The 26,317-nt window shown below is 43.4% G+C and overlaps 1 protein-coding gene across 1 annotated transcript; it reads right to left on the bottom strand.

Moving 5' to 3' along the window:
• RERGL (RERG like) lies at positions 1-26,317 on the bottom strand. Its single transcript, XM_075205548.1, has 5 exons — positions 26,120-26,317; positions 25,856-25,912; positions 11,905-11,978; positions 6,751-6,896; positions 1-919 (listed from the first exon to the last, which is right to left on the bottom strand). Exons 1-5 carry the CDS (start codon positions 26,169-26,171, stop codon positions 637-639), a joined length of 612 nt encoding a protein of 203 aa, XP_075061649.1. The 5' UTR covers positions 26,172-26,317; the 3' UTR covers positions 1-636.

Genomic DNA, 26,317 nt, shown 5'->3' on the forward strand with positions numbered 1-26,317 from the left:
CAACATACGTTTAAACTAACTAGAAATGACCAACGAGCAATGAGCCAAGATGTTTAATTTAACCAGTAACCAAATACTAATGTCCTAGTAATGTCGGTGGAGGGATTATCTTGGCAGTTCCATCGTCCTTTTGAACTGATGAGTTTATATGATATTTACACAATTATACACATTGGTCATTAAGGAGAACAAAGCATAAAAAAGTAGCAACTTTGCACCTGGGCAAAACCATGTTGCTTTGGAGGGGGAGTAAATTTAAAATCTAGGGATAGATTTATAGTTGGGGTAGAACATGTCCTAGATGAACTTTAAATTTCAGTGTAAAAATAAAGCTATCAAGTTTTTGTGTGCTACATGAACAAGCAGCCAGTATTTATCTTATGTGCAAAATAATAAATTCATTTGTACCCCTTGTATTGTAACATGGTTTGTCTAGGAACAAACTTGTTCCTTTTTTTTGCTTTGCTCTCCTTAATGACTCAGGCCCATTATATACATAGATCCGGACTGTCAGTATAGTCACAGGTCTATAGCATTGTGTTCCCTATATCCAACCAATGACTCTTCGGACCTCATAATGTTTCCAGAATTCTAGATCACTCCGTGAGCCGACCACCGTCTGGCGAAGCGCGTCACTCACACAGATTTGCGTCTCTTCCCAAACATGTTGTTGATTAGTTTTGCCATCGATTTGGATCCACTCTGTCTTCTCTTTTCTTTGATCTTGATATTTAAGACAATGTTTCTAATGATGGTTGTAAACATGGCGACAACTTCTTGGCATTGCTCAGCAGCAGACAACTCATAAAACTGGCATCTGGTTTCTAGAGCCACCTTCTGCCCTTCTTCCCAGGACACCTCCCTGACGTGACACAGGTCCTGTTTGTTTCCGATTAAGAACACCACAGCCTCGATATCTCTGGAATGGTAAACAGGACAGGATTAGGTGATACTGCGCAGAGTAAGGAGATGCCCTCACTATTTACACTCACATGACAGATTGTCCTTATTATTTAATATGATACGATGGACACGCAGCAATCAACACAATAATCTGCCTATAGAGCTCCATACTAAATATAACTCTACCTGTTCTGTACAACTGACCCATTATCTAGTTTTATATATAACTGTGAGACTGTATTAGAAATGTATTGGACTTAGCAATTCCTGTGTTGGAGCCATAAGAGCATCTCTTCCCAATGATCTTGTGATAGAGCGTAACCCATTTACTGTAGAAATGGACAATGGGGTAGACTATCTTGATATTATTTGCCCTGTTTTTACTCTCTGTTTTATAATCACATTAATGGGGATAAAATGCAGGAAACAGCTTCCCAGACCGTTGAGCTTGGCTTGGATTGAAAGAAATAAACAGATTGAATATACACTCGCTGCCCCTAGTGGCTGACAGAGGTAGTGCTAAAGGGATCCGCTAAAGTGTATATGGGAAAACAGAACAGATTGTGCGCAGGTAGCTCGCTATGACTTTATGACGCTAACATTCAGAAAAGCAGCTGATCTAAAACTGGTCCAAGCCCTCAATGTACAAACAACAAAATAGGGATGATCCAGCGCTAATTGATTGGTAAAGATGTATGTGAGACTTAATGAATAGATGAATGGTAATTAAGGTGTATATATAGCTGGTGGGGTAAAGCCGCGTGCACACAGTATACACAATGTACAGACATGCAGGAAATTCAACACTTAAATGAGATCACTAAATGCGTATTATCTAGGTGTATGTCAGACTGATACATGCTATCAATGATATTTCCAGAAAATTACCTAATACACAAATCTGTGTGAACTCAGGAAATCATAAGCTCCCTACATGATATTAAGGTTTGCATGAAATGTCAGAGCAGTGCCCAGATGCACTAACAATGCTTTGTATGTCTAACACAGCTCATCAGTGCTTCATGCAAAGAGGAAATGGAGGCTTTAGTCCAATTATATCATAACAACATAAAGTCCAAAAAACGGTATAGATTAATGTTCTAAAAGGACGGCTGTAAACCCAAGTACTTGAGCTGTGGAGAGTCCTAAATCAGTCTTTAATGGGGCCAGGAGGAATGAATTCAGTGTGGGTTCCACTGTGGAATGCATGGAACTGTTTCCTGATCTGACGTCACCAACGCGTTTCACCACATCAAGTTAGTTTCTCAAGGGGAGGTATCATTAATGTCTGTGATTCGCAATTTTATAGATAAATGTTGATGTTGTATCTGTCCTGAGATCGCCTGCACTACAACTGGAGACACAGTACTCAGAGCCCACAATCACTTATAAAGTAATCAAAAATATATCAAAGTCTTCTTGTAATGCCATAAAGACTATCCTAAATTATGAACCCCCCTTAGATCCAGACTTGTGGATCATTAATTTGTTTAAAATTCCAATAAATTTAAAAATCACTGTTATGCCATCTAATCAATGCAGATGTTATCCCTGCCCGGTGAAAACGTTCCAATTCTCAAACATCTAAAGACCGGTATATATATATATATAGAGACTACTATATGTTAATGGATGATTTACTCTCCTCTGACACTAGGAAAACTTCAGAATTTACTACTACCTGGTCCCCCTGGTTAGAATTCGAGACTACAGACTGCTAGAAAGATGACATGTTTGTTGCAAATAAAGACGATTGAATATATATTTATCACATATATACAATATATACCTTACCTTGTCTTATTTTGCTACTTAACATCCCTCAATAAAACCTACATATACACATGATTAATGTTCCTCTATTCATTTTGAATAGACCTCCTCCCTTCAACCCCTCCCCCTCTCTTCCCTTTTCCCCTCATTCCCCTCTTTTTTTCGTCTGATAAATATTTATACTTATTTTTATTTTTATTTATAATTTTTTATTATTAACTATGAAAATAAAAGCTTTGTCATATATCTTGTTATGTCAACACTTATTACATTTTTATTTTGCTGTGAGCTTTCAATAAACAAAGTTTAAACTAAGCTGTACATTGTGTATACTGTGTGCGCGCAGTTTTACCACACCAGCTATTCATACACCTTGGTCAGACCAGTCATATATTCATTGAGTTACACATAGATCTTTACCAATCAATTAGTGCTGGATCATCTCTTTTTGCTGTCGCTACAGTGTATAGGTGTCCGGTGTCCACTTCAATATAGTAATGTCACAATCATCCAGTGCTAAAGCTGATGTAGACTCAAAAACATATGTAGTGTCAGTCGTTTATTATTAAATCACTAGAATCTGGATATGTATCACCATGTGATGTATAATGTCACAATATATATATATAGTATCCATAATTCCAATCTTATACAGTATTCAAGGTTCCATTGTCCTAAATGTATCAGTCCTTGTAAATAAAAAATATAGCCAAGTCCAATCGCCAATTATCGCCTCTACTCTAAAGAACACAGGTATCCACAAATTAGGAGATCTTACTTTAGTCCAAAGATGATGTTCCTCCAAAAGTAACCAAATAGAATAATACTCTTAGCCAGACAAATCTCATTGGTAACAATCACTTGACAATATATCGTGCTTACACTTTGCAGTGTTCCAGTTTCCTCCATATGATATGGTGCGTGTATGAAATTATATAAACTTGTCAATTGTGAAAAAATATCTCTAGCCTGTTATAAAAGGTTTATTTAAGGTATGGACTATGAAACTTCATTAAAAAAGTGTATTTCTTTTACAAAACCTGAAACATTGAGTCTTTACTGTCAATCCGGGCAGACTGCTCATTACTCTAGCTTTCAGTGTGCGTTCCGCTTTAGAACTCACTAAACTTGTTCAACGTGTTTCAGCCTGAATAAAACAGAATTGATTTTTTTAAACAAGTCTCATCCCGTATTTGCTGTTGTCTACTATCTGCCCGAAATTCATAAGAACATGACTCACCAGGCATACCCATTATTTAAGGCATCACCTCCTTCACAGCCAATACATTCGTCTTCACAGCCAATATATTTGTCTTCCTACAAAAGTATGCAAAATGACAAAAATCCTACATGCAGGACACAACACAAATACTATACAGTCTCAGAGATAAAGAAAGGGCTCAAGATTACTGGCTGGCAACTATATGCAGTAATTGATCATCAAAAAGAGAGAGAGATCATAAAATATGTCCTCAATACAGATACTAATTTTGACTCCAAACAGGCATACTTTACCCTACAAGGTTTTGAGTTTATTTAAAACCACAGTTATCTGTGGTTTGAGGATACCTTTCTGTAGGTGAGAGGTACAGCAATGGGGACCAGGATTGCTCCCCTGAGTTACATAACCCTCTTTATGAGTCAATGGAAGGAGGGCTACATCTGGTCTGAGCATGGCTATTTAGTAAACCTAGTGCTCTGTAACAGATATTTAGAAGAAAAACGTTTTATAAGTGAAGGAAGCATCTGAGTTAGTCCAATAGGTTAGCTTAATCACCTTTGAAGCAATTGTTCACAGATCAAAAATGTTATACTACAAGTGGAACATCTAAATGAACAATTTTAGGAAATATTATGACAAACAATTAGTAGACAAGGTGTTAAAGATACACAGGGTACTAATAAAGTAGTAAAATTATCTGCTTACATACAGTCATGGCCAAAAGTTTTGAGAATAACAGAAATATTATTTTTTGCAAAGTCTGCTGCCTCAGTATATATGATGCCAATTTACATATACTCCAGAATGTCATGAAAAGTGATCAGATGAATTGCAATTAATTTTAAAGTTCCTCTTTGCCATGACAGTGAACTTTATCCCCAAAACAACATTTCCAATGTATTTCAACTCTGCCACAAAAGGACCAGCTGACATCAGGTCCTTAATTCTCTCGTTAACACAGGTGAGAGTGGTGATGAGGACAAGGCTGGAAATCACTCTGTCATGCTGATTGAGTTAGAATAACTGACTGGAAGCTTTAAAAGGAGTGTGGTGCTTGAAATCATTGTTCTTTCTCTGTTAACCATGGTTAACTGAAAGGAAACACTTACAGTCATCATTGCTTTGCACAAAAATGGCTTCACAGGCAAGGATATTGCTGCTAGTAAGACTGCATCTAAATCAACCATTTATCAGATCATCAAGAACTTCAAGGTGAGAGGTTTAAGAAGAAGGCTTCAGGGCACCCAAGAATGTCCAGCAAGCACCAGGACCGTCTCCTAAAGTTTATTCGGCTGGGCACGAGTGTAGAGCTTGCTGAGGAACACAACTAGATATCCAATGTTTTATTAGTGGAGAATAGACTTTCATAAGGTCATCCTACAGATCATGGTTAGAATGTTATTGTGTTTACACATATTATCTATATAGAATCATTTGGGACATGTCCTTTTTTGTCATGTTGTTAATAAAGACTGAGGTTCATTATTTAGGGGATCACAGTGTGCTAAAAGCAATTGGGAATCCATGTAAGCGGTTTTAAAACGGTGCAATGAGTGCAAAATCATTCTCGCTTCAGGCATTCAATATCATTAAAAGCTCTGTGCGTTTAGACATGAGCGTTTTTTTCAGAATTAAAAGAGAATCCATATAGTATATCCATTGTATTGTTCTTTAGGCATATACTGATTTCCTTTCGATATGATAATTATTATATAAGAGTATAAATACAGCTCTGCTATTAATCATATGACTAGACTGTTAGGGCAGCTCATAAAGAATTACAACCAATCAGGACCCAACACTTCATTCCCTTGTCCTGTATAAATTCATCTAAGATCCCAAGAAGATACAGGCTTCCAATCCCTGAGGAAGCTGTGTACATTCCATAGAGGAACGCATACCTAAAGCTAACAGTAACGAGCGGTCTGGTATGACTTCAGTGTACCAGGATTTGTATCAGAAATACACAGTTGTTATGAAATTTTTATACTTTGTACCAATAAATAAACCTGGATATGATGTTTCTTTTTATAACTGGCTAAGGATATTTTTCCACAGTCCACAAGTTTATATAATTTCATACATGTACGCACATGGGACACTACATCATACGGAGAAACAAGGATCCAGACAACACCGCTGCTAAGTGTAAATATGATATATCGTCAAGTGATTGTCACCAGTTTGTTTGTGATTATTTGGATACTTTTGCGGAACATCATCTTTGGACCAAAGTCAGGTCTCCTAATTTGTGGATCCCGGTGTGCTTTGGAGTAGAGACGTTGTTTAGCGATTGGACTGAGCTATGTTTTATTATATATTTTTTCAAAATTTTTATTTTTGAGAGACTTTTTCTGATCTGGATCTTTCTTCACAGGGACTGATACATTTAGGACAATAGAACATTAAATACTGTACAAGATTGGGATTAGGGAGAAGTTATATATATATATCTATCACAGTTTGGCGACACATATCCAAGTCATAGTGATTTAATAATACACTACTGACACTTATTATGTATTTGAGTACACATCAGGTGTAGCCTGTCAGTGTTTACAATGTTAAACATGTCCTACTTGTCAGTATTTTCAGTGTAGACATTTTTTGTATCCGCATTCTTTGTGTCAGTATTTTGTGTTCAGGAAATATGATTACCCCCCCACATACACAGTTGTAAGTTTGACCATTAACTCCCAAAGGACTTCTACCAATCTTTCTGTAAGACAGGTATTAAGGATCTCCTCACATACGCACTTAACCCATTAATAAACAGATCCTTTTGGGGACTTTCACAATGTGGCTGTAGGATGTTTACAGTGAACACCTTGTACCCTAATGACTATTAGTACCTTTTACATGCCCTGAAGTGTGACTCCCGCAGGCTGTAGATCAACGTCTTGGCGAAAATGAAGGATGATCTATGACTGATGTCGTAGACGACCAGGAACCCGTCCGCTCGGCTCAGCTCCTCGCTCAGAGGCAGCTTTTTATGTGGCTGAAACATAACAGTTATAATGTCAGAGCCAGTGTTATGATAATACCGGTCTGTACAGGTATACACAGGTAATACCGTAATACACAGGTAATACACAGGTAACACAGTAATACAGGTATACACAGGTAATACACAGGTAACACAGTAATACAGGTATACACAGGTAATACACAGGTAACACAGTAATACAGGTATACACAGATGATATATAGGTGACAGGTATACTCAGGTAATACAGTAAAACGTATATACATGTATGCAAAGGTAATATGCTAATTCAGGTATATACAGATATACACAGGTAATTCAGTGATACAGGTATACATAGCTATACACAATTAATACAGGTTTACACAGGTAATACAGTAAAACAGGTATATACAGATATACACAAGTAATATGGTAATGCAGATATATACATAGGTAATACAGGTAATGTAGGTATACACAGGTAATACAGGTAATGTAGGTATACACAGGTAATACAGGTATATACACAGCTAATACGGCAATACACACATAATACAGGTATACACAGTGACTACAGGCATATCATTATTATTATTATTATTATCCTTTATTTATAAGGCACCAGGCACCATAAGGTTTTCGCAGCGCCGTACACAATGCAAACAATGGACAATACAGGGAATGACAGTACAGAACAATAAACGAGTAATACCATGACTTCAGAAGCTCCAGGCAAAGCAATTATATTGAAGTTGGAGCAAAAGAGAAGGTAGAGAAACAGGAGGGAGGAGCTTACATCCTAACCAGAGGGCAAACAGACGGTTGGCACAAAGGGAGTCAAAAGAGGGGAGCAAGCGGCCCCCCCCTTCTGAGGAGCAGCGAAGTGGTGAGAGCAAGCATGGAGAGAGGATTGAGTAGAAGGCTGGTAGTCTTTGAGGAAGAGATGAGTTTTGAGTGCCCATTTGAAGGAGCACAAGTTAGGGGACAAACAGATAGAGTGTGGGAGGTCATTCCAGTGCAGGGGAGCAGCTCGGGAGAAGTCTTGAATTCTGGAGTGGGATGAGGTGATCATAGTGGAGGAGAGGCATCGGTCATTGGCCGATCGCAGGGACCGGGTGGGAGTGTCGATGGAGAGGAGATTGGAGATATAAAGAGCAGTAAAGTGGGAGTAAAGTAAAGTAGGTGAGGGTAAGAAATTTAAAAAGGATTCTGTAGGGGACGAGGAGCCAGTGTAGGGCAAGGCAGAGAAGGGAGGCAGAAGAGGAGCGATGAGAAAGGAAGATAAGCCTTGCAGCCGCCTTGAGTATAGAACGAAGGGAGGCGAGGTGAGAACGGGGGAGGCCGGTGAGGAGAAGGTTACAGTAGTCAAGTTGGGAAATTATAAGCGCATGGATAATAGTTTTGGTTGCTTCCTGAGATAGGAAGGGCCGGATGCGGGCGTTGTTGAGTAGTTGGAAGCGACAGGATTGGACATGGGATTGAATATGGGGGGCAAAATAGAGGGAGGCGTCTAGGGTGATGCCTAGGCAGCGAAGTTGGGGGACAGAAGAGATGGTGGCATTGTTAACAGTGATGGAGAGATCCAGGTGGGATGAGGACTTAGACGGAGGGAAAACAATGAGTTCGGTTTCTGCAATGTTAATTTTAAGAAAGTGTGAGGACATCCAAGAGGAGATGGCAGAGAGGCAGTCAGATACACGAGAGAGGAAGGGGGAAAGATCAGGAGAAGAGATGTAAGTTGAATATCATCGGCGTATAGGTGATACTGAAGACCGAATTAAGTGATGAGAGCTCCTAGAGAGGTAGTATTAAGTGAGAAGAGTAGAAGGTCAAGAACAGAGCCCTGAGGGACTCCAGGGAGGCCGGAGGGGGGAGCTTGAACTGGACATGGATCCAGTAAAAGAGCGGTTGACAATGTATGAGGTGAACCATGTGAGGACAGAACCAGAGGGACCGAGAGAGTGAAGGGTCTGCAAAAGGAGGGGGGGGGGGACCATGATATCAAAAGCTGCTGATAGGTCCAGGAGGATGAGCAGGGAGCAGTGACCCCTACATTTAGGAGATCATTAGTTACATTGGTCAGGGCGGTCTCAGTGGAGTGGAGGGGCCAGAAGCCTAATTGGAGAGGGTCAAGGAGGGAATTGTCTGAGAGGTGACTGGTGAGGCATAGGGGAGAAGTGAAATGGGGCTGTAGTTAGCGAGTGAGGTGGGATCAGAATGGGAGAGATAAGGGCATGCTAGAAGGAGGAGGGGACAATGCTAGTGGAGAGAGACAGATTGAAGAGGTGAGCTAAATAAGCACAGACAGTGCGAAGAAGGTGAGAGGGGATAGGATCAAGGTGGCAGGTAGATGGGAGAGGAAAGAATGAGGGAGTGGACTTCTTCGCCCGTAGTAGGGCGGAAGTAGCATCAGAGTAGGTTGTAGGAGGAGGGAGGAGCGAAGAGAGAGGCAGGAGAGGAAAGGGAGGAGGAGATGTCAAGTCTGATGAATTTTAGAGGGGAAAAAGGAGGCAAAATCTGTAGCAAAGAGGGAGATTGGGTTAGGAGGAGAGGGGGAGGTGAGGAGAGAGGTGAATGTGGCAAAAAGGTGGCAGGGATTAGAGGACTGAAAAGAAATGAGGGACTTAAAGAAAGATTGTTTAGCGAGGGAGAGGGCAGATCAGTAGGAGGAAAGGATGAACTTGAAGTGAAGGAAGTCAGCCAGGGAGCGAGATTTCCTCCAAATGTGTTCTGCAGCACGAGTGCACTTCTGGAGAAAGCAGGTGAAATTGGAGTGCCAGGGTTGGGGGAATTAAGCGGCGGCGGCGGCAGACAGAATTGGCAGGGGTGAGAGAGTGGCTATAGAGAGAGGTGGCTTTGTTAGGGCAGACCAGGGAGGGAAGAGGGGAGAGTAGAGTTTTAAGAGAGGAGGAAAAAGAAGTAGGGTCAACAGTGTCAAGATTGCGCCTAATGAGGGTAGTTTTAGGCCAGGAGAAGCTTTGGAAGAGGACAGATTGAAGGAGAGTAGGTGGTCAGAAAGTGGGAAGGGAGAGTTGGATAAGTCAGAGAGATCACATAGATGAGAGAAGACAAGGTCAAGGGAGTGACCAAGATAGTGGGTGGGGGAGGAGGTCCACTGAGTGAGGCCAAGGGAGGAAGAAAGGGCGAGAAGTTTGATGGAGGCAGGGTCAGAGGGGAGATCAATAGGGATGTTAAAGTCTCCAAGTATGATGGAGGGGAGATCAGAGGAATGGTAGTGGGGAAGCCAGGCTGTAAAGTTGTTGAGAAAGAGGGAAGTTGGACCAGGGGGGCGGTATAAGAGTGGGACACGGAGGTGAATGTGGGAGAAAAGAAAGAAGGAGAAAGAGAGGGAAGGCTCAGAGGGAATGACCCGAAAATTGCAGTTAGGGGATAGAGGAATCCCACTCCCCCACCTGGATGGTCATCTGGTCTGTTGGAGTGGGTGAAGGAAGAGGCCCCCATGGAAGAGAGCGGCGGGGGAAGCAGTTTCAGCAGAAGAGAGACAGGTTTCGGTGATAGCAAGGAGGTTAAGAGAGTTGGAGATGAAGTGGTCATGGATAGCTGGCAGTTTGTTACGGATTGATCAGGGGTTCCAGAGGGCACAGGAGAAGGGGAGGGAGGGTAAGGGAGTGATGTGGAGAAGATTGGCAGGGTTCATGGAGGGAGGGGTAGCATTAAGGTAGGGACAGGGAGGGGTGCTAGGATAGAGGATGGGAATAGGACAGGAGCGCGGAGGCATGGTGAGAGACAGGAGACAAGGGGTGGTGGAGGGGGGAGAGAACAGAGGTACTGGCAAAGCATGCGGGGGCTTGTAGTTTCACAACACCTGGAGGGCCGCAGGTTTGACAGGCCTGCTCTAGACATTGGTAGGCACTGATCCATATGTTGCACTGATTAGATCTAACAAGATGGAAACAGCTGTCTGCAAGTTGGACTGATGGTTCTTCATCTCTCATCTCCGGTTTGTCTGTGATAGAGTTAGGGGTTCTGGATACATGGTTGGCCTATCTCTACTTATAGTGTATTGTTTGTAGGTTTATGTTGTTAAAAACTATGGAATTATTTTCATTAATTATACAGAGTGTATTAGGCATCTTCTTAGCCCATTTTATTATAAACCTATTTGGTGCATTGATTTAGTGAACTATAATACTTCTTGAAATTAAGGAAATTGCGTCAGTACAGGCCTTTCGCAGAGGAGCGTTTGTTTCGCTGTTTATCTACAAATTCACATTTCACAGTATTTGTCGTCAATGAATAGAGATGGGATGGAGGACGCACCTTCGTCCTGCTGTGTGATGTGTTCGGGGGATAATGTCCGAGACAAAACATGGATATAAATATTCCCTTTTTCCAAATGGGAAACTCTGAGAACATGGAGCTCGTGAGAAACCCTTTTCTACACCAACTAAAGGCACATTAGGATGATTGTTTATGCTGTGTGTGATCTAACAGGTTGTGAGCAATATCCCCTAACACTGCGTGAGAGGGGGTCACTTCTTCATTACCTGAATATAGGGGACACAAAAATGATGTGAGAACAGGGGTCATCCCCACATCACCTGGGAACAAGGAGCACCAGCACATTACCTGGGAGCAGGGGTCATCCCCACATCACCTGGGAACAAGGAACACCAGCACATTACCTGGGAGCAGGGGTCATCCCCACATCACCTGGGAACAAGGAGCACCAGCACATTACCTGGGAGCAGGGGTCATCCCCACATCACCTGGGAACAAGGAACACCAGCACATTACCTGGGAGCAGGGGTCATCCCCACATCACCTGGGAACAAGGAACACCAGCACATTACCTGGGAGCAGGGGTCATCCCCACATCACCTGGGAACAAGGAACACCAGCACATTACCTGGGAGCAGGGGTCATCCCCACATCACCTGGGAGCAAGGAACACCAGCACATTACCTGGGAGCAGGGGTCATCCCCACATCACCTGGGAACAAGGCGCACCAGCACATCACCTGGGAACAAGGAACACCAGCACATCACCTGGGAACAAGGAGCACCAGCACATTACCTGGGAGCAGGGGTCGTATATCTCCAGGTTTGTAACTCTTCCATCCACATTCATCTGCTTGGTGTAGATACATTCTGTAAGGAGATGAGACTCAGAAATAACATAAACCTGAAACCAATTCAGTATTACAGGACGGTGCTTTTTTCTCTAGCGTTCATGGACAGCACATTGGTGTAGTGGTTAGTGTTTTATACACCGATCATCCCCAACACTAAAACCACCTGCCTAATATTATGTAGGTCCTCCTTGTGCCACCAAAACAGCTCTGACCCATTAAGGCATGGCCTCCACAAGACCTCTGAAGTCCTGTGGGATCTGGCACCAAGATATAAGCAGCAGATCATTTAAGTCCTGTAAGTTGTGAGGTGGGGCCTCCATGGCTCGGACTTGTTCTTCCAGCACATCCCACAGATGCTCGATCGGATTAAGATCTGGGGAATTTGGAGGCCAAGTCAAAGACCCACAGATACTTACGTTGCCTATTTTTCCTGCCTCCAACACATCAACTTCAAGAACTGACTGGTCACTTACAGCCTAACATATCCCACCCCTTGACAGGTGCTATTGTAACCAGATATCCCCCCTCACTTGTCAGTGGTTTTAATGTTGTGGCTGATTAGTATATATATATATATATATATATATATATATATATATATGGCACAGTGGTTAAGGTTACATGTAATGGGTGGCACAGTGGTTAGCAATGCTGCCTCGAAGTGCTAAGGTCATGGGTTCAATCCCGACCAGAGCGCTATATGTCTGGATATTGTATGCTCTCCCCATGATTACGTGGTTTGTTACGTGGTTTTCTTCCAGGTGCTCTTGTTTGGTTTCCTCCCACAGTCCAGAGACATGACGTCTAACAAAATGAACCTGCGTGTGTGTGTCTGTGTGGTAGGGAATATAGATTGTAAGTGCCACTGTGCAGGGACTAATGCACTAATATATAGGCACCTTACACATAACTTAAATAATAATCTCTGATGTCATCACTGGTGCAGGAAGTGATGTCACATTTATACAGATCTGCACATCTTGGAATACTGGTTGGCCAGTAAATCCTTCATGTTTAATGGAGGGCTGAAATGTTCTGTGTTAACAATTAATTCAGTAAATGAAACCAAATAAAGTGTGATTGGTAATTGTGTCTCAGTGTGATAGATGTCTGTGTGCTTTAGACAATGAAGGGACATCTGCATTGTTATCGCCCCCTCATTACCGTCAGTCTAATAGGAATGTGATTGGCTAACATCATGGAATAATATGTTTCTGTACGTGACTCCGTCTCTGACACTTGGTCCTCAGGGAGTTACAGGGTTATTTATCATCACGTCCTCTCTGCAGCTAAATCCAGCTGACCTCCTGGGAGTATAGTCATGAAATCAGCCAGAAGTGAATGTAGACGCTGTTGTCTGGTCTCTGTAGTAATTCTTAGATCCCACTAAGAAATCCTAGGCCTGGGGTGACATAATGTCCCTCATTCAGTGTTCTTATATACCCCATGGCACTACCCATGGCAAGGACAGAGGTCTCCTGCTCCTCATTGTTGTAACAGGCTGGGGGTGTGGCTCTGGGCTGTGATGTCACAGCCTGAGAGGAGCAGAGGAGCTGATAGCTGGGAGGGACCAGCGCACCTTCTCCAGCGCAGAGAGATCTTCAGGGACAAGTGGAATTTATACAGAAAACCCCTTGTGTAAAGGTGCCTATATGCAACATGTATCGGCCAATCCGGTTGTTTTAGATGTAACTGACCACAAATCACAAAGTATATGTGCCGACAAGGATCTCATAATGATCCAACATCTTGGCAGCTCCTGTATAGTGTTCTGATTATATATTTGCCTAAAATAATATAAAATTGTAACCCTCCCTCTCAACACAATGTTGAACTAGTCTTTTCCTAACAAATTCCCAGTCTATTATTATTATCATTTATTTGTTAGGCACCACAAGGTATCCGCAGCGCCGCACACAGTACTAACAGTAGACTATACAGGGTGAAACCATACAGAACAATGAACAAAAAGTACCAATACTTCAGAAACTCCGGCCAGTCATATGCAGTAAAGACAGAGCGGAAGAACAGGTAGGGAGATAGGAGGGGAGGGGGCCCTGCTCATACGAGCTTACATCCTAAGGGAGGGTAAACAGACCAGGCACAAGAGGAGCCAGTTGAGGCAAGAGGAGAGAAGGGAGGACGAGCTAAAGGGAGGAGATGGGGGTTAAGTAGATGGTTGGTAGGCTTTGAGGAAGAGGTGAGTTTTGAGTGCCCGTTTGAAGGAGCACAGAGTAGGAGAGAGACGGATGGAACGAGGGAGGTCGTTCCAGAGAAGGGGGGCTGCACGGGAAAAGTCTTGGATTCTGGAGTGGGAAGAGGTGATAAGAGTGGAGGAGAGGCGGCGGTCATTGGCCGAGCGCAGGGAGCGGGCAGGAGTGTGAATGGAGAGGAGGTTAGAGATATAAGGGGCAGTAGAGTTGGAGAGAGCCTTGTAAGTGGTGGTGAGGAGTTTGAAAAGGATTCTGTAGGGGAAGGGGAGCCAGTCTAAGGCAAGGCAGAGAGGGGAGAGGAAGATGAGTCTTGCGGCCGCATTGAGTATAGAGCGGAGAGGGGAGAGACGGGAGTGGGAGAGGCCAGTGAGGAGGAGGTTACAATAATCAAGGCGGGAGATGATGAGTGCGTGGATGATAGTTTTGGTGGCATCCTGAGAGAGAAAAGGATGGATGCGGGCGATGTTGCGTAGTTGGAAGCAACAGACTTGGGCAAGGGAATGAATGTGGGGGGCAAAAGAGAGAGAGGAGTCGAGGGCGACACCCAGGCAGCGAAGTTGGGTGACAGAGGAGATGGTGGTGTTGTTGACGACAATAGAGAGGTCATCGTGGGATGGGAGTCTAGGCGGAGGAAAGACAATGAGTTCAGTTTTAGAGATATTGATTTCGAGAAAGCGCTCGGACATCAAGGAGGAGATGGCGGAGAGGCAGTAGGATACCCGAGCGAGGCGGATGGAGGAAAGATCAGGAGAGGAGATATAAAGTTGAATGTCGTCAGCATAAAGGTGATACTGAAGACCGAAGGAGGAGATAAGAGCACCAAGGGAGGAAGTGTGGAGCGAAAAGAGTAGAGGGCCAAGAACAGAGCCCTGCGGGACTCCTACGGGGAGAGTGTAGGGGGAGGAGGAAGAACCAGACGTGGATACAGAGAAGGAGCAATTAGCGAGGTATGAGGCGAACCAGGCATGGACAAAACCAGAGAGGCAGAGAGAGAGAAGAGTTTGCAGCAGGAGGGGGTGGTCCACGGTGTCAAAGGCTGCAGAGAGGTCAAGGAGGATGAGTACGGAGAAGTGACCATTGGATTTGGCTGATAGGAGATCATTAGTAACCTTGGTCAGGGCAGTTTCGGTAGAATGGAGGGGGGCGGTAGCAGGATTGGAGAGGGTCAAGGATGGAATTGTCTGAAATGTGCCTGGTTAGGCGGCTGCAGACAATCCGCTCAAGTAATTTGGAGGCATAGGGGAGAAGAGAGATAGGGCAATAATTAGCAAGAGAGGTGGGGTCAAGATTGGGTTTTTTGAGGATAGGAGAGATAAGAGCGTGTTTAAAAGAGGAGGGTACTACACCAGAGGAGAGTGATAGGATGAAAAGGTGTGCGAGGTAAGAGCAGGTCGTTGGAGAGAGAGAGAGAGAGGGAAGGAGGTGGGAGGGGATGGGATCGAGAGGGCAGGTAGAGGGTGGAGAGGAAAGAATAAGGGAGCGAATCTAATGCATTGACCCCGGAAAGTTGTCCCAATATCAGTGAAGCAACATCCAGAAAATGTCCTTATTGTACTATTGTCCCTTATGGTATTTACACTGTGTATAGTAACCCAGGTACTAGTGTCATAGTGCACTGATATCTGTGTATAGTAACCCAGGTACTAGTGTCATAGTGCACTGATATCTGTGTATAGTAACCCGGGTACTAGTGTCATAGTGCACTGATATCTGTGTATAGTAACCGGGGCACTAGTGTCATAGTGCACTGATATCTGTGTATAGTAACCAGGGCACTAGTGTCATAGTGCACTGATATCTGTGTATAGTAACCCGGGTACTAGTGTCATAGTGCACTGATATCTGTGTATAGTAACCCGGGCACTAGTGTCATAGTGCACTGATATCTGTGTATAGTAACCCGGGTACTAGTGTCATAGTGCACTGATATCTGTGTATAGTAACCCGGGTACTAGTGTCATAGTGCACTGATATCTGTGTATAGTAACCCAGGTACTAGTGTCATAGTGCACTGATATCTGTGTATAGTAACCCGGGTACTAGTGTCATAGTGCACTGATATCTGTGTATAGTAACCCGGGTACTAGTGTCATAGTGCACTGATATCTGTGTATAGTAACCCGGGTACTAGTGTCATAGTGCACTGATATCTGTGTATAGTAACCCGGGTACTAGTGTCATAGTGCACTGATATCTGTGTATAGTAACCCGGGCACTAGTGTCATAGTGCACTGATATCTGTGTATAGTAACCAGGGCACTAGTGTCATAGTGCACTGATATCTGTGTATAGTAACCCGGGCACTAGTGTCATAGTGCACTGATATCTGTGTATAGTAACCCAGGCACTAGTGTCATAGTGCACTGATATCTGTGTATAGTAACCCGGGTACTAGTGTCATAGTGCACTGATATCTGTGTATAGTAACCCAGGCACTAGTGTCATAGTGCACTGATATCTGTGTATTGTAACCCGGGCACTAGTGTCATAGTGCACTGATATCTGTGTATAGTAACCCGGGCACTAGTGTCATAGTGCACTGATATCTGTGTATAGTAACCCGGGTACTAGTGTCATAGTGCACTGATATCTGTGTATAGTAACCCGGGTACTAGTGTCATAGTGCACTGATATCTGTGTATAGTAACCCGGGCACTAGTGTCATAGTGCACTGATATCTGTGTATAGTAACCCGGGCACTAGTGTCATAGTGCACTGATATCTGTGTATAGTAACCCGGGCACTAGTGTCATAGTGCACTGATATCTGTGTATAGTAACCCAGGTACTAGTGTCATAGTGCACTGATATCTGTGTATAGTAACCCGGGCACTAGTGTCATAGTGCACTGATATCTGTGTATAGTAACCCGGGTACTAGTGTCATAGTGCACTGATATCTGTGTATAGTAACCCGGGCACTAGTGTCATAGTGCACTGATATCTGTGTATAGTAACCCGGGCACTAGTGTCATAGTGCACTGATATCTGTGTATAGTAACCCGGGTACTAGTGTCATAGTGCACTGATATCTGTGTATAGTAACCCGGGCACTAGTGTCATAGTGCACTGATATCTGTGTATAGTAACCCAGGTACTAGTGTCATAGTGCACTGATATCTGTGTATAGTAACCCGGGCACTAGTGTCATAGTGCACTGATATCTGTGTATAGTAACCAGGTACTAGTGTCATAGTGCACTGATATCTGTGTATAGTAACCCGGGCACTAGTGTCATAGTGCACTGATATCTGTGTATAGTAACCAGGGTACTAGTGTCATAGTGCACTGATATCTGTGTATAGTAACCAGGGTACTAGTGTCATAGTGCACTGATATCTGTGTATAGTAACCAGGGCACTAGTGTCATAGTGCACTGATATCTGTGTATAGTAACCCGGGCACTAGTGTCATAGTGCACTGATATCTGTGTATAGTAACCAGGGCACTAGTGTCATAGTGCACTGATATCTGTGTATAGTAACCCGGGCACTAGTGTCATAGTGCACTGATATCTGTGTATAGTAACCCAGGTACTAGTGTCATAGTGCACTGATATCTGTGTATAGTAACCCGGGCACTAGTGTCATAGTGCACTGATATCTGTGTATAGTAACCCGGGTACTAGTGTCATAGTGCACTGATATCTGTGTATAGTAACCCGGGTACTAGTGTCATAGTGCACTGATATCTGTGTATAGTAACCCGGGCACTAGTGTCATAGTGCACTGATATCTGTGTATAGTAACCCGGGCACTAGTGTCATAGTGCACTGATATCTGTGTATAGTAACCCGGGTACTAGTGTCATAGTGCACTGATATCTGTGTATAGTAACCCGGGTACTAGTGTCATAGTGCACTGATATCTGTGTATAGTAACCCGGGCACTAGTGTCATAGTGCACTGATATCTGTGTATAGTAACCCGGGTACTAGTGTCATAGTGCACTGATATCTGTGTATAGTAACCCGGGCACTAGTGTCATAGTGCACTGATATCTGTGTATAGTAACCCGGGCACTAGTGTCATAGTGCACTGATATCTGTGTATAGTAACCCGGGTACTAGTGTCATAGTGCACTGATATCTGTGTATAGTAACCCGGGTACTAGTGTCATAGTGCACTGATATCTGTGTATATAACCCGGGTACTAGTGTCATAGTGCACTGATATCTGTGTATAGTGACCCGGGTACTAGTGTCATAGTGCACTGATATCTGTGTATAGTAACCCAGGCACTAGTGTCATAGTGCACTGATATCTGTGTATAGTAACCCAGGCACTAGTGTCATAGTGCACTGATATCTGTGTATAGTAACCAGGGTACTAGTGTCATAGTGCACTGATATCTGTGTATAGTACCCGGGCACTAGTGTCATAGTGCACTGATATCTGTGTATAGTAACCCGGGCACTAGTGTCATAGTGCACTGATATCTGTGTATAGTAACCCAGGCACTAGTGTCATAGTGCACTGATATCTGTGTATAGTAACCCGGGTACTAGTGTCATAGTGCACTGATATCTGTGTATAGTACCCGGGCACTAGTGTCATAGTGCACTGATATCTGTGTATAGTAACCCGGGCACTAGTGTCATAGTGCACTGATATCTGTGTATAGTAACCCAGGCACTAGTGTCATAGTGCACTGATATATGTGTATAGTAACCCGGGTACTAGTGTCATAGTGCACTGATATCTGTGTATAGTAACCCAGGTACTAGTGTCATAGTGCACTGATATCTGTGTATAGTAACCCGGGTACTAGTGTCATAGTGCACTGATATCTGTGTATAGTAACCCGGGTACTAGTGTCATAGTGCACTGATATCTGTGTATAGTAACCCGGGTACTAGTGTCATAGTGCACTGATATCTGTGTATAGTAACCCGGGCACTAGTGTCATAGTGCACTGATATCTGTGTATAGTAACCAGGGCACTAGTGTCATAGTGCACTGATATCTGTGTATAGTAACCCGGGCACTAGTGTCATAGTGCACTGATATCTGTGTATAGTAACCCAGGCACTAGTGTCATAGTGCACTGATATCTGTGTATAGTAACCCGGGTACTAGTGTCATAGTGCACTGATATCTGTGTATAGTAACCCAGGCACTAGTGTCATAGTGCACTGATATCTGTGTATTGTAACCCGGGCACTAGTGTCATAGTGCACTGATATCTGTGTATAGTAACCCGGGCACTAGTGTCATAGTGCACTGATATCTGTGTATAGTAACCCGGGTACTAGTGTCATAGTGCACTGATATCTGTGTATAGTAACCCGGGTACTAGTGTCATAGTGCACTGATATCTGTGTATAGTAACCCGGGCACTAGTGTCATAGTGCACTGATATCTGTGTATAGTAACCCGGGCACTAGTGTCATAGTGCACTGATATCTGTGTATAGTAACCCGGGCACTAGTGTCATAGTGCACTGATATCTGTGTATAGTAACCCAGGTACTAGTGTCATAGTGCACTGATATCTGTGTATAGTAACCCGGGCACTAGTGTCATAGTGCACTGATATCTGTGTATAGTAACCCGGGTACTAGTGTCATAGTGCACTGATATCTGTGTATAGTAACCCGGGCACTAGTGTCATAGTGCACTGATATCTGTGTATAGTAACCCGGGCACTAGTGTCATAGTGCACTGATATCTGTGTATAGTAACCCGGGTACTAGTGTCATAGTGCACTGATATCTGTGTATAGTAACCCGGGCACTAGTGTCATAGTGCACTGATATCTGTGTATAGTAACCCAGGTACTAGTGTCATAGTGCACTGATATCTGTGTATAGTAACCCGGGCACTAGTGTCATAGTGCACTGATATCTGTGTATTGTAACCCGGGCACTAGTGTCATAGTGCACTGATATCTGTGTATAGTAACCCGGGCACTAGTGTCATAGTGCACTGATATCTGTGTATAGTAACCCGGGTACTAGTGTCATAGTGCACTGATATCTGTGTATAGTAACCCGGGTACTAGTGTCATAGTGCACTGATATCTGTGTATAGTAACCCGGGCACTAGTGTCATAGTGCACTGATATCTGTGTATAGTAACCCAGGCACTAGTGTCATAGTGCACTGATATCTGTGTATAGTAACCCGGGTACTAGTGTCATAGTGCACTGATATCTGTGTATAGTAACCCGGGTACTAGTGTCATAGTGCACTGATATCTGTGTATAGTAACCCGGGCACTAGTGTCATAGTGCACTGATATCTGTGTATAGTAACCCGGGTACTAGTGTCATAGTGCACTGATATCTGTGTATAGTAACCCGGGCACTAGTGTCATAGTGCACTGATATCTGTGTATAGTAACCCGGGCACTAGTGTCATAGTGCACTGATATCTGTGTATAGTAACCCGGGTACTAGTGTCATAGTGCACTGATATCTGTGTATAGTAACCCGGGTACTAGTGTCATAGTGCACTGATATCTGTGTTTAGTAACCCGGGTACTAGTGTCATAGTGCACTGATATCTGTGTATAGTAACCCGGGTACTAGTGTCATAGTGCACTGATATCTGTGTATAGTAACCCGGGCACTAGTGTCATAGTGCACTGATATCTGTGTATAGTAACCCGGGCACTAGTGTCATAGTGCACTGATATCTGTGTATAGTAACCCGGGTACTAGTGTCATAGTGCACTGATATCTGTGTATAGTAACCCGGGCACTAGTGTCATAGTGCACTGATATCTGTGTATAGTAACCCGGGCACTAGTGTCATAGTGCACTGATATCTGTGTATAGTAACCCGGGCACTAGTGTCATAGTGCACTGATATCTGTGTATAGTAACCCGGGCACTAGTGTCATAGTGCACTGATATCTGTGTATAGTAACCAGGGTACTAGTGTCATAGTGCACTGATATCTGTGTATAGTAACCCGGGTACTAGTGTCATAGTGCACTGATATCTGTGTATAGTAACCTGGGCACTAGTGTCATAGTGCACTGATATCTGTGTATAGTAACCCGGGTACTAGTGTCATAGTGCACTGATATCTGTGTATAGTAACCCGGGCACTAGTGTCATAGTGCACTGATATCTGTGTATAGTAACCCGGGCACTAGTGTCATAGTGCACTGATATCTGTGTATAGTAACCCGGGTACTAGTGTCATAGTGCACTGATATCTGTGTATAGTTACCCGGGCACTAGTGTCATAGTGCACTGATATCTGTGTATAGTAACCCGGGCACTAGTGTCATAGTGCACTGATATCTGTGTATAGTAACCCGGGTACTAGTGTCATATTGCACTGATATCTGTGTATAGTAACCCGGGTACTAGTGTCATAGTGCACTGATATCTGTGTATAGTAACCCGGGTACTAGTGTCATAGTGCACTGATATCTGTGTATAGTAACCCGGGCACTAGTGTCATAGTGCACTGATATCTGTGTATAGTAACCCGGGCACTAGTGTCATAGTGCACTGATATCTGTGTATAGTAACCCGGGCACTAGTGTCATAGTGCACTGATATCTGTGTATAGTAACCCGGGCACTAGTGTCATAGTGCACTGATATCTGTGTATAGTAACCTGGGTACTAGTGTCATAGTGCACTGATATCTGTGTATAGTAACCCGGGCACTAGTGTCATAGTGCACTGATATCTATGTATAGTAACCAGGGTACTAGTGTCATAGTGCACTGATATCTGTGTATAGTAACCCGGGTACTAGTGTCATAGTACACTGATATCTGTGTATAGTAACCCGGGCACTAGTGTCATAGTGCACTGATATCTGTGTATAGTAACCCGGGCACTAGTGTCATAGTGCACTGATATCTGTGTATAGTAACCCGGGTACTAGTGTCATAGTGCACTGATATCTGTGTATAGTAACCAGGGCACTAGTGTCATAGTGCACTGATATCTGTGTATAGTAACCCGGGTACTAGTGTCATAGTGCACTGATATCTGTGTATAGTAACCCGGGCAGTAGTGTCATAGTGCACTGATATCTGTGTATAGTAACCCGGGCACTAGTGTCATAGTGCACTGATATCTGTGTATAGTAACCCGGGTACTAGTGTCATAGTGCACTGATATCTGTGTATAGTAACCCGGGTACTAGTGTCATAGTGCACTGATATCTGTGTTTAGTAACCCGGGTACTAGTGTCATAGTGCACTGATATCTGTGTATAGTAACCCGGGTACTAGTGTCATAGTGCACTGATATCTGTGTATAGTAACCCGGGCACTAGTGTCATAGTGCACTGATATCTGTGTATAGTAACCCGGGCACTAGTGTCATAGTGCACTGATATCTGTGTATAGTAACCCGGGTACTAGTGTCATAGTGCACTGATATCTGTGTATAGTAACCCGGGCACTAGTGTCATAGTGCACTGATATCTGTGTATAGTAACCCGGGCACTAGTGTCATAGTGCACTGATATCTGTGTATAGTAACCCGGGCACTAGTGTCATAGTGCACTGATATCTGTGTATAGTAACCCGGGCACTAGTGTCATAGTGCACTGATATCTGTGTATAGTAACCAGGGTACTAGTGTCATAGTGCACTGATATCTGTGTATAGTAACCCGGGTACTAGTGTCATAGTGCACTGATATCTGTGTATAGTAACCTGGGCACTAGTGTCATAGTGCACTGATATCTGTGTATAGTAACCCGGGTACTAGTGTCATAGTGCACTGATATCTGTGTATAGTAACCCGGGCACTAGTGTCATAGTGCACTGATATCTGTGTATAGTAACCCGGGCACTAGTGTCATAGTGCACTGATATCTGTGTATAGTAACCCGGGTACTAGTGTCATAGTGCACTGATATCTGTGTATAGTTACCCGGGCACTAGTGTCATAGTGCACTGATATCTGTGTATAGTAACCCGGGCACTAGTGTCATAGTGCACTGATATCTGTGTATAGTAACCCGGGTACTAGTGTCATATTGCACTGATATCTGTGTATAGTAACCCGGGTACTAGTGTCATAGTGCACTGATATCTGTGTATAGTAACCCGGGTACTAGTGTCATAGTGCACTGATATCTGTGTATAGTAACCCGGGCACTAGTGTCATAGTGCACTGATATCTGTGTATAGTAACCCGGGCACTAGTGTCATAGTGCACTGATATCTGTGTATAGTAACCCGGGCACTAGTGTCATAGTGCACTGATATCTGTGTATAGTAACCCGGGCACTAGTGTCATAGTGCACTGATATCTGTGTATAGTAACCTGGGTACTAGTGTCATAGTGCACTGATATCTGTGTATAGTAACCCGGGCACTAGTGTCATAGTGCACTGATATCTATGTATAGTAACCAGGGTACTAGTGTCATAGTGCACTGATATCTGTGTATAGTAACCCGGGTACTAGTGTCATAGTACACTGATATCTGTGTATAGTAACCCGGGCACTAGTGTCATAGTGCACTGATATCTGTGTATAGTAACCCGGGCACTAGTGTCATAGTGCACTGATATCTGTGTATAGTAACCCGGGTACTAGTGTCATAGTGCACTGATATCTGTGTATAGTAACCAGGGCACTAGTGTCATAGTGCACTGATATCTGTGTATAGTAACCCGGGTACTAGTGTCATAGTGCACTGATATCTGTGTATAGTAACCCGGGCAGTAGTGTCATAGTGCACTGATATCTGTGTATAGTAACCAGGGTACTAGTGTCATAGTGCACTGATATCTGTGTATAGTAACCCGGGTACTAGTGTCATAGTGCACTGATATCTGTGTATAGTAACCTGGGCACTAGTGTCATAGTGCACTGATATCTGTGTATAGTAACCCGGGCACTAGTGTCATAGTGCACTGATATCTGTGTATAGTAACCCGGGTACTAGTGTCATAGTGCACTGATATCTGTGTATAGTAACCCGGGCACTAGTGTCATAGTGCACTGATATCTGTGTATAGTAACCCGGGCACTAGTGTCATAGTGCACTGATATCTGTGTATAGTAACCCGGGCACTAGTGTCATAGTGCACTGATATCTGTGTATAGTAACCCGGGCACTAGTGTCATAGTGCACTGATATCTGTGTATAGTAACCAGGGTACTAGTGTCATAGTGCACTGATATCTGTGTATAGTAACCCGGGTACTAGTGTCATAGTGCACTGATATCTGTGTATAGTAACCCGGGCACTAGTGTCATAGTGCACTGATATCTGTGTATAGTAACCCGGGTACTAGTGTCATAGTGCACTGATATCTGTGTATAGTAACCCGGGTACTAGTGTCATAGTGCACTGATATCTGTGTATAGTAACCCGGGCACTAGTGTCATAGTGCACTGATATCTGTGTATAGTAACCCGGGTACTAGTGTCATAGTGCACTGATATCTGTGTATAGTAACCCGGGTACTAGTGTCATAGTGCACTGATATCTGTGTATAGTTACCCGGGCACTAGTGTCATAGTGCACTGATATCTGTGTATAGTAACCCGGGCACTAGTGTCATAGTGCACTGATATCTGTGTATAGTAACCCGGGTACTAGTGTCATAGTGCACTGATATCTGTGTATAGTAACCCGGGTACTAGTGTCATAGTGCACTGATATCTGTGTATAGTAACCCGGGCACTAGTGTCATAGTGCACTGATATCTGTGTATAGTAACCCGGGCACTAGTGTCATAGTGCACTGATATCTGTGTATAGTAACCCGGGCACTAGTGTCATAGTGCACTGATATCTGTGTATAGTAACCCGGGCACTAGTGTCATAGTGCACTGATATCTGTGTATAGTAACCCGGGTACTAGTGTCATAGTGCACTGATATCTGTGTATAGTAACCCGGGCACTAGTGTCATAGTGCACTGATATCTGTGTATAGTAACCAGGGTACTAGTGTCATAGTGCACTGATATCTGTGTATAGTAACCCGGGTACTAGTGTCATAGTGCACTGATATCTGTGTATAGTAACCCGGGCACTAGTGTCATAGTGCACTGATATCTGTGTATAGTAACCCGGGCACTAGTGTCATAGTGCACTGATATCTGTGTATAGTAACCCGGGTACTAGTGTCATAGTGCACTGATATCTGTGTATAGTAACCAGGGCACTAGTGTCATAGTGCACTGATATCTGTGTATAGTAACCCGGGTACTAGTGTCATAGTGCACTGATATCTGTGTATAGTAACCCGGGCAGTAGTGTCATAGTGCACTGATATCTGTGTATAGTAACCAGGGTACTAGTGTCATAGTGCACTGATATCTGTGTATAGTAACCCGGGTACTAGTGTCATAGTGCACTGATATCTGTGTATAGTAACCTGGGCACTAGTGTCATAGTGCGCTGATATCTGTGTATAGTAACCTGGGCACTAGTGTCATAGTGCACTGATATCTGTGTATAGTAACCAGGGTACTAGTGTCATAGTGCACTGATATCTGTGTATAGTAACCAGGGTACTAGTGTCATAGTGCACTGATATCTGTGTATAGTAACCTGGGCACTAGTGTCATAGTGCACTGATATCTGTGTATAGTAACCTGGGCACTAGTGTCATAGTGCACTGATATCTGTGTATAGTAACCTGGGCACTAGTGTCATAGTGCGCTGATATCTATATAGTGTACTGGTATCTGTGTATAGTAACCAGTAACAAGACATTTACTGGGATTCAAGACAACTTCTTACCAGAATTTGAGGCATATTCACCGATATAACGACTGGTGAGGAAGCGAACGATAAGAGCTATAAATGATGAAAGAGAAGATTACTGATAGAGTAAAGGGAATAACTAAGATATAGAGATTAAATGCAATGGGAATCACATTTATTATACTGGAAGGAACATAGACTGAATCTTCCTGTTACTTAGTGAATTACACTGTTATAGATACAAGTTTCTTGTTAATACTTTGATTAATGTAACTGAAAATAGAAAAATGTGACAATTACCAGATTTCCCGGCTCCCTCGCTGCCCAGAACCGCCAGCTTAATGTCGTTCATGTTTCAGCTCCGTCTCGTTATTCCGTGTCCATTAGTCTGGGTTGTGTGTAGATGGAAGCAGAACTATTTGTTGGGGTCTTGAATCCCCGCACTGGACCCCTCCTCATAGATTTAGATATTTCCCAGGGAAAGGTGGACAATCTCCA

This window comes from Mixophyes fleayi, chromosome 4, assembly GCF_038048845.1.
Source record: "Mixophyes fleayi isolate aMixFle1 chromosome 4, aMixFle1.hap1, whole genome shotgun sequence".
Classification (NCBI taxonomy): Eukaryota; Metazoa; Chordata; class Amphibia; order Anura; family Limnodynastidae; genus Mixophyes; species Mixophyes fleayi.